Source organism: Erithacus rubecula (genome assembly GCF_903797595.1).
Source record: "Erithacus rubecula genome assembly, chromosome: 17".
Classification (NCBI taxonomy): Eukaryota; Metazoa; Chordata; class Aves; order Passeriformes; family Muscicapidae; genus Erithacus; species Erithacus rubecula.
In genome coordinates, this window is record NC_136669.1 from 6,661,117 (window position 1) to 6,676,304 (window position 15,188).

The window sequence follows — 15,188 nt, forward strand, 5'->3', positions numbered from 1 at the left end:
TTTACAGCACTCAGAGGGCTCAGCAGTGTAAAGTTCCCAGTCTCAGTGCACACACCCCCTGCCAAAGCTCTGCCCAAACAACCTGCCCCGACCCAAGACATCACCACAAGGAAATCAGGTCAGAAATTCCCATACAATCACCAGATAACAAACAGGTTGCACAGGGCAGGGCAGGAATTAGCTTCTAAATGCAGGAAGAAAACAGAAGAACTTCTATCACTCATCCTGAAACCAGGTCAAAAGTGACCTCACAGAGAAACACCAACACTGGCTGTCCTCAAGAAGCTGCTCTCTGCTCTCTTCAATCCCCACTGCTGCTCCATGTGCATGTTTGTACAGTTGAGACTGGAATTCTGACTGCTGGAAGCACTGAGAACAGCCATTCCATCCTGAATGATGACAGGACCAGGGTAAAAATCTCTCCAAAAGTCCATCTATAAGTACCAATAAGTCTTTATGGTGCTGTAGAATGGTCTTGGGAGAAAAGGCAAAAGGGAAAGTTAAATGTGACACTTGCTAGAAATAATATTAAATGGAAACAGCACAACTGCTGTTTTCTCTTTGAATATCAGAATCTCATGAATGAACAGATCTTTGTGTTTTCTCTCTTGGGTCTTCTCCAGATGTTGCTTCAGAAACTCTCAATTTATACATTTGGGATGAATTACACACACAAAATCACCTTCTACTTATGCAAGAAACATGCACACCAGTGCATCGTGTTAGAGAGATCCAAAACCAAGAAAGTTCCAAGCCCAAACTTCTCCCCTTCCCTCCAACAGTGTCTGGTGTTCAAATAATATAAAACATCTTGGGGTTTGTGGTTGTTTTCCTTTTTTCTTTTTTGCTTGCAAGTTCATAAGACTGCAGATCTTAGATCTCTGTCTTGTCTCTTAACAGTCCACCTGCCTACCAGCTGTGCTCCACCACTGAAATTGGTGAATCAAACAGTCAGATATGTTATATTTCACTCTGCTTAATAGAGATCAGAAGGAGCCACAGAACCAGCACGTTTTTGCTTCCATCCTGCTGGTCCCCCTCCCCTCAATGCAGTGCTGCTCTCTCAGAAGTGATGGACATCAGCTGAGGGTAAAAGCAAAATACTTTCACAGACTGGGCTCTCAGGAAAACAGCAAGTTTTGCAAGGCAATGCAAGCCAGACAAAATTGCTCAAGTGAACAGGATGATGACATCTCTGAGCTGTAGCCTACAGAACTGTTTTACACTTCAAAGCACTATTACATTTTGTGACTTCAGTTGTCTCTCTTGGATTCAATAACTCATCAATGACCCCTACAGCACCATCAATAAGATCCAGGGAATAACCAGAGGCCATGGAAACATATTTCAGCTGCCCAAGCAAAATGAAGATAAGACCAAAGATCTCCAGCACTCACAAAGCAGCTGAGTTCAAGCCATCTCACTTGGGAGACAGACACACACTCAAGGAACACACTTGTATACTCCTGGACCCAACAGTATTCTTGTTTCTCTATATTTGCTTTCAAAAAGACAGTCACAGCCACTTAGACATTATGGTAACCAACAGGAGGATTGTTCCTTTTATCAAAACACTCCTATTAAAATATAAATGTGACTCATTCAAAATTCAAGATCAAAACTCAGCTCTGGAGTGACTTACTCATAAAACCCTGGCAGCTTCTTTGTTAGAGCACGCAGCTCCAAGAGCATTTTTCAATTAGCCACCTCACTGCTCCAAGTCCTTTTTCTACATTCCTTATTTCACACTGCTCTGAAAATGCTGAGCTTCACACTTCCAAGGAAAAAGGCAGTCAGCTAGAACAAACGGGCTCAATCTGAATGGCAAAGCACTACAGAAAATGTGATTTGGGTTGGACTGCTGCAGCACTGGCCATCCACTTGTCATGACCACTGTGATTTTTCACTTGGTTTTTAGCTATGCTCACACTGAAACTCTTTGGGATCAAATCATTTATCCTCCATTCATTGTTTTGTGAAAGTTTCTGGTGCTGAATAAATGAATAGTTGGTAATGGCTGCAGAGTCTATGTTAAAATAAAATAATGAGACACTGTGGACATGCACATGTGCAATCCTAATGAGTATTTAGCTTGAGTGCTGATGGAAAGCACAGCAGTAAACTGGGAACTGTCATTCTCTCCAATTAACTTTCAGGTTTTCTTCTTTTTGAAGGTGCCACCTAAATGCCAAATTTCCTCCAACCTGCTTTCCAGATCACACATACCTGCAATCATGAATATATAGTACATAATTACAGTGCCTTTTTAAGGACCTCATGGTACTCACAGTCATGCTACAACATTCTTGTGATTTAGATATGCTGCAGAAAAAAACATCACCCGCCATCTCCCCCAGATTCAGCCTCTCAGGTGCAGGAAACTCCAGGTGATTAACTGAGCATAGCTGCACTGCAGTTTCAGAAGCAGAGCAAGGTGAATGGATATTAATACATTATTGAATATATATTAAACAAATATTAACAGCTGTACAACAAAGAAGACTTTTCTTTCATAATCAGATCAGAGCTTCACCTGAACAAAAAGAAAACCAAAACAGAAAATCTTATAATAGTATCAGAGCAGGAAAGAGAGCATATCAGCATGGCTCACTTAGTTTATCACATCTCAAAGGTCTTGATACATTTGCAGGGTGCAAAACCAGCTGGACCTTCCCATCTGCAATTGTATTGCACAAAAAAGGCCTGGCAGGAGAACCTGGTCCAGGCAGCTTCTGCACTCAGAAGTTTCTCATCTCAGGCATAAATGGTAGTTTAGTCACAGTTCTTAAAAGCATTTGGAAGCTGGATCCCAAGTAGAACGGTGTGTTTCTATACAATAAAGACTTTTGTTATGAATATTCTCCCTGAAGTTCCCCCATCAGCAGAAATTGTTGCTGCTGACAGCAAACTCCACTGAATGACATGTGTATGTGAGTTGCTCTCTTCCAAAACAGATGGCAGAGAGACACTACTGCTTCTTTAAAACACAGTGAAATCCATCTAACTTCTCCATTCTACACAGCTTTAGAAACAAAGCAGAGAAGAACACCTCCCTGCCATACCCTGACACTCATTAGAGCTCACATGTTGACCCATGTACTGTAAATAGCCGTCCTTCAGAGCGAGGTCACACACAAGCAGCTCCCAGCTCATCAAGCCATTTGCATGATTCAGAGGCACTTTTCCCCAAAATTCAGCCTTCACTGCACGTCTCCTCATCTCTTTTAGCAGTGACCTTGGCTAGATTCCCACCTTGCTGCCAACCCATGATTTTCAGATGCTGGTGCCACTTTACGATTGACAAACAGGGAGCTGCTCACGTCAGGAATCGATAGGCCCAAGCCTTCAATCAGAAATGTCAAAGCTCTTTTAAAATCTGCACCCTCTATTAATGGATTTTAATGGATTTGAATGGAGATGTTTGATTTACAGTAGGGGAGCAACAAATCAATGATCCTTTATGACATGTCACATCTCGGGACAGTGTCCCCTCGTCCTGCTGTGTCGGGGGATGATGACTTGCCACTTCACAGACATCTGTGATCTATTAGGCAACACTTCCAGTAGTTTAATATCATCCTGCTCTGAGTGTCCATCTTTCTTCTCTAGATGAGAGGCATGAAAGCATAAATTAAAATATCCTGGGTGATGAAATGGCCTCCTTCAGATTTGCCTTTTCTAAATTTAACTGGGACTGCTGCGACGTGTCCATATGATTCTGTGTGAGAGAATTTATCAGCACAGTGTTGTTTAAACAGGTCAGTGCATCACGATGGGTACCCAAATCTCCTCCTCCTTTGAACACTGTCCAGCAGCTAGTGTTTTACAACAAAATCAGCAGCATTTAGTAATTTCCATAGCCAGAATTTAGATTGTAGCCCACCACTTGCCGAAGGGTTTTCATCCTGTTTTGGAATTTGGATGATTGGAGGGGATACCTGATTTCTTAACTTGGGCTACCAGTTCCCTAACTAAGAATCTCAGGTATTAAAGCACTGACATACTGGACAAGTAACATCTGTTGATTAACAAGAGTAATACCAAATTTCTTAACAGTTTTGGCTGTCCAAAAAACCCCAAAAACCAAAGAAGCTGAAAAAATAATAATTTTCCAAATACCCATTAGTAGCTGAGAACTACTCACACAGACAACCCAAATAATCCAAAATCAATGACTACATTAATTTCTCCTAATACCAAAAAAAAAAAAAAAAAAACCTGCTAAAAAAAAGAGCAGACTCCATTTATTTTATCAGCCTTAACTTATGAATCTTAGAGAAAGGGGCTGCTGAAAGTAGGGAAAGCAGGCAGAGAGGTATCACAGTTCCATATCCCAGCAGCACAATATGCTGTAACCACCATCAAGAGTAAGGAGGTGTCCTGATCTGTGACTATCTGCCCCATTCAGGACTTCAATAGCATCCAGTAATTACAGGTGATCCCAAAAAAATGACTTTATGAAAAGTTATGGATGATCAGTGTGTCAGTGAGCTATATTTGAAATCTATCAGCTCTTGATGGCCAATTTTGTACTACATGAGTAAAGCAAGTTCTAATAACTCACTTGGGACTTCACTCCAGTACTTACAAGCTACGTGCTTTTCATATTCATAAAACAAAACTAATTGCCTTTCATGGATGAAATGTTCAAAGAATTTTTAATCCACGTCAGCTGCAAACTCTAAAAATCCATCCCCATATATTTCAAAATCCCCCTCCCACCTGCTCACTCGTAACATGTTTGCTGCAAACAAACTATGAGGCAGAAAGAATCATCATGCTCCTACATTAGAATTGTTTGCATTATTTTTTACAGGTTACTCCTATAATCAGTTGCCCACATTTTCATATGCTTAAAATAAACTGAAAACACTATTGAGGGGAAAAAATAGGCAAAATCTCCCATTCCTACAAGGAGGCAGTTACAAGAGCAGGTTTACTCCTTTGCTGCAGCGTGCTACACCAGATTTTTAAGCAAGTGTTCACACGTGATAATTTAAATGTGTTACAAATGAAAGGCAACAACTCTTACAGTAACTATTTCACATGCATGTTCCCACCCCCAGTTCTCCTACAACTATGAAGGTGAGAGCTGTGTCCTCTGGAAAAATCACAATTATCCCACGTGTAGAGTGAATTAGACAGAGGAGTCTGCAGCCTTTGAGGGTCAATGGGATGTGTTTTCTAGTGTGAAGGCTTCAGTTTGCATTTCAATTTTTCAGCCTTCCTTTGCACTGCTCTACAGGTTGACACCAGGTCTGTACAAGAGGCAGCAAGTTCCAACCCCATTCCAATTCTCCAAAATCTCCACAGCTTGAGGATCAGTGTCAGGAATACACTAAATATTCACCTTGGGAGGAAGGGAGAGCTGGCTCCTCTTCCACTAGGTGACAGGAATTCCTTTTGCCCGTGCTGTGGTCACTGAAGGGCTCCAGTGCCAGCTGCCCATTCCAAGCAGCCAGGCTTGCTATGCCTGCAGAAGCTTAGCAGATAAACACATCCAAGCAATCTCCTCAGGAAACCCGAGTGCAAATCAGGCAACAGCAATAACAGGATACGTATGTGCAATCCCATCTTGGGGGCTGAGAAATGTGGATTTCTTGGTCTCTAATAACCCTACTAAAAATTCTGTTCCATTTTTACAGCCCTGTTTCTCATGTGCCACTGCTGTAGATAAGCCTGAAAAAGACTGATAAATAGAAAATGTAAATACCAGAAGTTTAGGTCAAGTATGCAAATGCCTATTTCTGAGACTGTCATTTTAATTTTCCCTTAAGTCCCCATTCACCAACTTGTGTTATCTAGGCACACGACTTTGTAAATTCTTCAGGTCAGGAGCTGTCCCAATCCATTTCACGTTCTGCTGCAATTGCCTCTATTACATCATAGCATTAGTGTGGCAAAATTAATAAAAATGTAAATGTATCAGGGGACTGCGGCGTAATTTTGGAAAATAACTCTGCTGGTTTAGCTGTCTTGGACAGTTAAAATTCTAACTGGAACACAAATTTAGAGCAAGGCTTACAAACAGTTTGACTTATTTAACACATTCAGCAGGGAAGCAAACTCCAGCAATGAAATAGAGTGATCTACAGGAGGGAAACCATCCCAGGATGAGCACATGCAATCTTTTGGAATCTGCAGAGAACCAGCTCCTCCTGCTTGGGAAAGCCATGAGGACAAGCACTGCCCTGCTCACTGTGACCACCCCAATGACAGAGCTTCACCAGCTCCAGCCAAACTCAGCCTTTCCTGGGCATTCATTCCCTCCTGGTTTTGGGTAAATCATTATTTTCTTCATTTCCTTGGGGTTTAATGCTCATGTACACTGTGCACGTCCTTCCTTTGACCCAGCAGCAGCTCCCTAAGCAACCAACAACTGCCTGATGTGATGCTGCCTGTAATGAAAGGGAGTCTTTAGAGGAGCAAAGGCTGAGCCAGGCTGCTCCAGCTCCCTCCTGGTGATCACCACAGCCAGGAGATGATTCTGCATCCAAACTGAGCTTTGCTTTAAGGAATGCTACAGGTGAAATACCTCATTACCCACAGCGAGACTCCAGGCCAATACCCATTAAGGAACCTGGTAGGAAAAAGGGATTTTTCTACTATTGGCTATGCCAAGTCATTGGCACGGATGGGGATTTAAAAGGCAGATTTAATTATAGTAGGTAAAACCCACAGATGATCAAGCCTGCAGTGTCAGAAAACCATCAGAACTGAACACTGACCCATTTGGGTTGTTTGCTGAACTTTAATCACTTTCCAAGTCTGACAGCTGCTCAAACTTAATTGCTCATTACACTTGTAAATAAAAACTGATCTCACTCTCTGATTAGCCAACCATCTTATAGTTGCCATAACAACTTCTTGTCTAATAAGTGATTTCAGATTTACCATTATTTGTACTAGCAGAAAATTTCACAAAGGTCTGAGTTCGCTCTTTTCAGCAAAATACCCTTCTAATTAAAACCACTGAAAATGAGTAGAGAAAGGGCAGCTCAAAGATAATGAAAAAAAACCAAGCTATTTACTACAACAGCTTAAATGTGAGCTCAGATAACACAAACCCAAATACATGCTGAATCCAGCCCAACTTCTACATCCCACTATCAATCATCTTATTATCATGCCTATATCCCATAACAATTGCTCAGGAAAAAAACCAGACAGAAATCAGGAAATAACTGGGGTCACAGTGTGGAGATGGAATTCAAAGCTCACTCCAGATGAAATATTCCAATAACATTTGCATATTTTTCTCTCCTAATCCTTAAATTAGGAACCAATTAACTGGCAAAATTCCTTAACACTCTGTTAACTGATCAGAGAGCTTTTTGCTGAAAATTGAGGATTTAAGATCCTCAGCAACTTATATAGGAGAGGAGAAAGTGTTGAGCCCAACAGATGTCCATTGCTTCAACTGCAATCAATGAAGTTTTGGAGGAAAAGCTACAACATAGTAGCTCATCTCTGGATCACTTCAGTCAAAACCATACTTAGGCAGGACTTCTTGCACAAAACTACTAATTAAAGCCTTGCAGATTTTTTTTTTTTTTTTAATTATCTGTATTTCAGTAAGTATTTGGTCACCAAAGCTTAAGTAAAATGCTTATATTCAATATATATATTCAAAGATGTATTTATTAGTCTCAGAAGACAAAGCTATGAAATATCTCTCACCTGTAGGCCCAGAATATCATAAAATTTTCCAAAATTTGCTGGCAAAGCTGCTGAAGCTTGCAATTTATTTAATATACTCAAGGTAGCTTTTTGTGTTTATGGGCAAGGAAAGGCACCACCTTCCTTCCAAGAGGAAAATGAATGCAGAAAGCTATAATTGAGACAAAATAAAAGTTAAGGAAAAAAAAAAAAAAAGTCAGGAAATACCAGATTTTTAAAAGAGATTTTCTGCATTTATTAAGCTAGGCAAAAAAATGGGATTTTTTTGTTTTGTTTTGTTTTGTTATTTGGGTCAAATAGGAAACAGTCATATTTCCTGTAGTAAATGTATCCCACAAAAATAAAGATGATGCAACATGTTCAAGTTAACATCTTCAACATTCCTGACCACATTTGGGGTGCAACAAAGTCTCTCCTGCCTTAAGAACACGAAACCAATGCTCTGAAAAATTCTTGGTATTCAAACAGTTTAAATAGCTTACAACACAAATCTGTGCCTTCACTTTGTGTATGTTTTCTTTTATCTGAATTTGAACAAATAATTTCTTCCCATGCTAATTTAACCCAGAAGGTTTCTGAGGATCAGCTGGGGAACAGGCTGCCCTACTCTCAAGGAATAAGCAGGCTACAAGATAACCAACAGGTTTCTTCTGAGTTTCTCCTTATTTTTGAGTCTCCTGATGCTCCCTGAGACTACACAGAACATGGGTAAATACTCCATACACAGCCATGCCAGAAATTGCTCAAACACAGACAGAGCATGGATTTTTTTCATCCTTAATCTTTGATTTTGAAATGAGTTACAGCATTGTGGAGCCCACCTTATAATTCTGGCAGGTAGAGAACAATTGTGGAGTGTATATTTAAATTTAAAGGCAGTGCTGCCAATAATAGGCTGGCTGGATTTATTTGCATCTCCCCTTCCTGAGTGATGGGAAATGTTACCTATAGCTGGAAGATCTGACTCCCTGGGTTGTATAAAAACATGTTCACCTGTAGCAATGGAGCTGCTCCTAAGGGAAGGGAGACCCAGCTCTAGCAAAGCTTTTAGACCAGTTGTGCTGAAGAATCAATTTTAAAAGAGCCTTTTGCAACTGACAGAAACTGAAATGATTGGGCAGAACCATCAGCAGAATAACTCCTCAAATACAGAAGATAAGGCTTATCTATCCTTGGTAGGATTTTTATACTCAGCAACAAGTTTCTTTTACATAGAAAACTAGGAATTTCCCAGGCAGGTGCAAATGAGAAAGAGGAAAACTAGTTCTGGATGATCTTTGCAGATTCATTGCTGTGTTCCACAGGCTGGGTTTTTGGGTCTCTTCTTCACTTTTCAGAGATCATCTCAACAAACCTTCAGCAGGAGATGTTCCTGTCCTTCCACTGACCACAAATGCCTTCAACACTTTCAAAAATTGTTAATTAAAAATTCAACATAGTTTATGAAATCATAGTAAAGACTGCCTACCTTAAAACTGTTCCTCACTAAGGAAAACACAGAGTACTTTTTTGGGGGAAAAGTGTTTTGGATGAAATGTTACATCAGTTGGAAGGGTTTGTGGGGATTTTCTGTGGTTTTTAGGCAAGCATATTTTATATATGCAGTTTAAAAAAAACCTGCTGAGTTCATGAACAGAGGAGTAACAAATTGGGAACAAGCTGTCCTCACTCTCACATATAGATGGCTATTAGAAGCATGTGGAATATACATTTAAGCAGAAAGAGATAAAACAGCATTACCCAAAAATACATGTTATAATACCTTCATGAACTACAATCTGCTTTTGTGCCTATAAAATAAATCCAGTCTTAATAACCCAGTATTAAATGGCATTATACTAATTACCTAGCTTCACACGTGTATGCAGTTTCTCCAAGTTGCCAGACTCATGACTCAGTATTTATTTGCTCCTTTAAAAGCAAAGATATCCATTTTTTCATTTCATGGAGATTTTCCTTACAACATAATCCATTGTCATGAAGTAAAAGCAGATCCAAATAATCTTATAAAACTAAAAGCACTTTATCAGGCTCTTTTTGCATGACAAGCACAATTCTGAATGAGCAGTGGGGGGGTGGATTTCTAACAACTGACCAGCTACAGGAGTACCTAGAAAAGTACTTGTGCCCTTTTCACTGCAGGTAAAGGCAAAATTCATCTTTTTGATACAGCAAGAAAAGTTACTGCCACCTTGTATGGAGAAAAGCTTCCCTTAGAATAAGGGACAATGTTTCCATGGTTGTGGGTAAATGCAAAGGATTTTTTATTTCATTATAAAGCAATGAATGGTGAGAGAGAAGATTCAGAGCTCAACAGCACATTGCAGAAATGATATTTTACAGGGACCACATCCTAAAATTATGATGTGCACTTTAAACACTGATTTCTACCATTGGGGAAAGGCTCGTGTATAACAAAAAAAGTGTTTCACTTACAGCACAGCAAAGTAATAAGTTTACTCTGAAGAGAACTTAGGGAAATTTTGGGACAAAAAAGCCTGGATTAATGCTTCCCACAAGACTAGCATGAGCTGCTGACTCTAATGCATTTCTCTGTTCCTACATGTAGCCATCAACTCATTTATTTAAGAACTGTTTTTATTCTGAGAATCATAAAAATCTTAGAGATATAAGAAACCTGAAGAAAAGGCTCAAGTGCTTCTTATGGAAGGAAAAATAAAAAAGATGTTTTAAACGCCCTTGGCTGAAGCATTTTCCCATTAAAAAGGGAAAAAAAGGGGGGTGAACAAAACAGCAGCTCTGAAAACAGCCTGTATCCACCATATATATTATCAATTTAACAGCCTTGAATGGAAACTGCAAGTGCTTTGATAAAATCAATTGAAAAGCTGTCTGCCTCACTGTTGCTTCAATAAAGTGTCTCTGTATCTTTTGCTGAAACCTTGTTTTTGTAGCCTCCTTAAACAATACTCTGTATTAAATCACCACACTGTTTCTCCTCCAAAAACAGACTCCAAAGCAAGTGCCCAGATCAGCACTGTGCATTGAAACTTCCCTTCTGCAACCAGGGGTGTAAACCAGCAGCACCTGATCCCTACTCCCAGCCACACAGGACAACATTATTTCTACTGTATTGTTAAAAATTAACTTTCAAGTCTCGCTGTGCTTAATTCAGGTGCTGAACTTCACTCCCAGAGGTCTTCAGCTCTGGGTCAGGCAGATTTGGGGCTGTGTGAGAAGAGCTGAGTTCAGCAGCACACACAGCCCTGACCAGAGCCTGACCAAGAGTGACCCTGATGGCCCTGCCCAGCACCCTGTGAGGAGCCCATTTCACAGCTCACTGCCCCAGCTCTGCACCTGCATGAGGGGGGCAGCAGCAAAGTTTGCTTTGGATTCAAACAAATAAGCACTCTTCTGAAACCTTTGCAAAGTCTCCAGAGTGAAACAAAAGAAAAAAAAAAACAACTAAACTAGGCTTTCCTGTGTCCTCACATGTAAGCCATATGGCCACTATCAAATAAGCAGAATGGCCAAAAAAGACTCAGCAGCTCTCCACAGCCTTGTAATTCAATCAGCTTTAATCATTGAAGATGTTTTTGTTAACCTGCAGCAAGGGTATTTGTTCTAATAACCTTGAATAGAGTGGTGACACTTTAAAGATGGTTCCATTAAACAAAGAAAGATAAAAATGCAATTTATGGCAGCATGGTGAATCTCAAGGCAAATTCCCACTACTGTAAATTGCAGCTTTTTCTCCAGGCTGATCCCTCTCCCTCTGTCAGTGCTGCTTTACCACACACCTTCCTGCTCTTCTGCTCCTCCCTGGTCAGGATATTCTTCAATATAGTATTTACAGTGGTGTTTGGAAAAAACAAACAGTTCAGTTGTAAGAACTGGGCCAGCACCCAATGCCACAAAGGATCTTGTCAACCTCAATGTACTTGGCAGCCTAAGAAACCCATGGAACCCAATTCTACCCTCACCAGCCTTCACAAAGACTTTCTGAAAAACACCTCAAAAAAACCTTTGGGAAGAATTGGATTCTGCTACAAAATCCTGGGTGAGATTTTTGCTTTATATGTAAAATTGTAAGTTCCCTTCACAGCAACCTCAAGGTAAAAAGCAATATGGAATGAAAATGTTGTTTTGGTTTTTTTTTTCAGTTCAGGAATCTTTCAGGTACAGCTGCCTGCCTTCCACACAACAGCCCCACAAAAATCCAACCCCTCTTCTCAGAAGAGGACTTTGTTGGAGACACAAGGACAGCTGGGTATCCACAGGTCAATCAAAGTATTACAGGAAAATTAGGTGAGGCTTGTAATTAGCAGCCATGGTGATGGCTTATATTGTTTCTGCTATGTCACCACTGGGAATTAAACAGAGGGTGCCATATAAGCCAGTCCAAAAATCAGGTAGATTTCAGCCATGAGGAACCTGGCTGCCATTTCAACTGGCACTTTAGATGCAGGAGACTCTATCCATCTCCATTACAAATCCTCTGAGCTCATCCTGGCATTACTTTCCCACATTAAGCAAAAGAGTTAACATAAAAAGCCTGCCTAGCTTCAGACATTATCCAGATAAAGAGGAGAAAAGAGAAAATCCCTTGTATTACCTCTCTCAGCTCTCCCCAAACCTTTTCTGACATCTTTGTTCTTTTCAGACCTGGCATTTATCTGCAGATATTGTAGAGCTCTAATTAAATCTTCTCATGAACCTCTGCTACTTCCTGGCAGGGAACACACATTCTTGGTGTGCTGATGGACCTACAGGATTTTCTGCACTTCTTCCTTATGGTGAGTGTTAGGCCTTGCTTGAAAACATCACAACTGTGTACAACACAATATGTTTAAACAGAAATACAAAATTATTCCATTTCTTTCAAAGAATGAAGAGAAACATAAGTGAAAATATTCCACAAGCTCATTGGAAAAACAAACTGTGGAAGCACTGGGCAAATAGCAGTGTCTGAGAACAAGGCATGCTTTTGTTTTACTGCTGTCTCAGAAAGGGATAACTGGCAGCGACAGGAGAAGCAGAAAAATTTGTCTTCCAAAATAAAATCTGCAGTTATCTCTTCCCCCTGGGAGTTAAAAAAAAAACCCATTCTGAAAGTGCAGCTGAATTTTGCATTAAGGGAAGCTGCACACCTAACCTTATCTGATGGAAGCAGCTCAGTGTTCAAAGCCTCAAAGTTGGCAGCGAGTGGAGGGATGTGAGAGCTGTGAAAACCTTTGCGCTCCAGAGTTAAAGAGGCAGAAGGCTAAAAAAGCAGATTTTACTGCTCCTCCCTCCCTGCCCCCCAACAATTCTTCAGCTCCTTCAAACCACTGACTGATGCTAAAAGAAGCTGGCAATGAAGAGAGGAGGAATTGCTGCCTTCCCTTTCCAGGCTGACGGCAGAGGCCTGGCCCAGCAGCAGCTGTCCTGGCAGGGGTGCTCTGATGGCCAACACAACAAAGCCAATATCTAAAATCACCTTTCACTTGAGCTATTCTTGCTATTCTTCTCTGATTCCTGGCGCTTCTCTCCCTCAGCAGAAGAAATAAACACCCCAGATGGCTGAGGATAAACAGCAAGCTATACATATGCTCCATATAGGCTGGCAAAGAGAGCCCAGCCATGCTCAGAGCACAGCGTGAGACTCACCCATGCGAGGGCCTTTTACCTCAACCAGGGTGTCCCTGCATGTGGGGATGAGGAAAGGACTAGAAAAGAGGTTTGAGGTCATGAGCTGATACTCTGCAAAATTTTCCCCACTATGATTTCCAAAGATTTCCATCATTCCATAAATCAACATAGAATAGCTATAGGCAAGACTATACATAGCTGTACGTTATAGAATCACAGAATGGTTTGGGTTGGAAGGGACACTAAAAATCATCTCGTCCCACCCCTTCCATGGGCAGGGGCACCTTTCACTATTTCAGGTTGCTCCAAGACCCATCCAACCTGGCCTGGAACATTTCCAGGCATGGGGCAGACACAGCTTCTCTGCCAGGGCCTCCCCACCCTCAAAGGGAAGCTTTTCTTCCCAATATTCCATCTACCCCTACTCTCTTGTTAGTTTGAAGCCATTCTCCCTTGTCCAGACCCTTGTAAATAGACTCTCTTCATCTTTCCTTCAGGTTCTCTTCAGGTGTGGGAAGGCCACAATTAGGTTGCCCCAAGGCCTTCTGGTTTCCAGGCTGAACAATCCCAGTTCTCCCAGCCCTCCTTCACAGGAGACATGCTCAACTGAGCATCACCTTGGCTTTGGGACTGCCCGCCCTCCTGCACTGCAGGAACCTGAGCCAGCCTGTTCCTTCCCACCGCAATGTCAGAGAGCTTCAATTTCTCCAGGGCCCAACAGAGGAAAGCAGGAGGCACTGAGAGCCCAGCCAGCTGAGCTGAAAACTCAAGAGTTACCAAACTCTGCTCAAGGGATGCTCCCTCCTTTCTCTTCTTTGCCCCAGCCATGGCAACCCACACCAAAACATGAGTAGCCATGAAAGAACACGTCTGTGGGAGGGAATGAATAGCTACAGCAGCCCAGGGAGGCCTTGACCGGCCACTCAGTGAAAGCTCACTGAGAATAACCTGCTAATAGCACCAAGGCATTACCAAAACCACAACTCAGCCTCCAGGCTGGAAACTGAGCACGTAGCTGTGTCTCTAAACAGCATCACCCCCCTGGCCACTCAGAGGTAAAGGGAGGTTTCAGAACTTTGGGAAAAGGTGGATCAATGACAGGGTGGTCTGGAAAAAGGCGCTCAACTTGAGGGAAAGGAGCTGGGGGATGCAACAACTTTCCAGCGTCCATCTCGACGTGGAGTCGCTCTCTTCTCATGGCCCACAGCCTGCCCAAAGTCCCCCCTGTTCCCCAGACCTTGTCTGCCCTCTGATCTCTCTGCAACCCCCACTAACCCCAGAGTCCCCCACTGAGGCCTCCAGCACTCCCCAAGCCTTCCAGCACCTCCAAGCGCCCACCAGCCCTGGCATCCCTGCTCCCCAGAGACCCTCCCACACCCCCAGAGGCCCCCGCCAGCCCCCAGAGCTGCCTCAGCACCTCCAGACCCCCATCAACCCGCACTGATCCCCAAAACACCCAAACCCCCATCACCTCCACTGAGTCCCAGAGCCCCCCACCGAGTTCAGATTTCCCCCATGGGCTCTCACAGACCCTTCACCCACCGCTCCCACAGCTCCTCACAGACCCCCCAGAGCCCCCCAGAGCCCCTCACAGTCCCCAGAACCCCCCGCTGGCTCCAGCCGCGCCCCCCGGCCGAAGCCCCCGCTGTCTCCCCGGCTTCCCTCGTGCTCCCCCGCGTTCCCCAGGCCGCCGTACCGAGGCTCTGCCCCACCGGGGTGCTGAACGGGTTCCCCAGCAGAAACTCCATCTTGGGATGACAACAAACAGCGGCCCAGCGCCCACCCCGCCCGCACCGCGCCCTGACTGACAGCGCGGCGCACCAACCACAGCGCGCTCTGACAGGCGGGTCCCGCCTCCCTACACTCGATTGGACAGCTGCAGGACGCGCAGCAAAATCATTCGTTAAAGAATGCGT

General features: G+C 42.7%; 1 protein-coding gene across 3 annotated transcripts in view; it reads right to left on the reverse strand.

Annotated features, from left to right (window-relative positions):
• TOM1L2 (target of myb1 like 2 membrane trafficking protein) overlaps positions 1 to 15,076 on the reverse strand; it is a 56,401-nt gene extending 41,325 nt beyond the window's left edge. For all 3 annotated transcript variants that reach the window (XM_079320464.1, XM_079320463.1, XM_079320462.1), the window contains exon 1: positions 14,969 to 15,076. In XM_079320464.1, coding sequence (XP_079176590.1) covers positions 14,969 to 15,020 — 52 coding nt within the window. In that variant the 5' untranslated portion in view covers positions 15,021 to 15,076. The remainder of the gene's footprint in view (positions 1 to 14,968) is intronic.
• Positions 15,077 to 15,188: the final 112 nt, after the last annotated feature.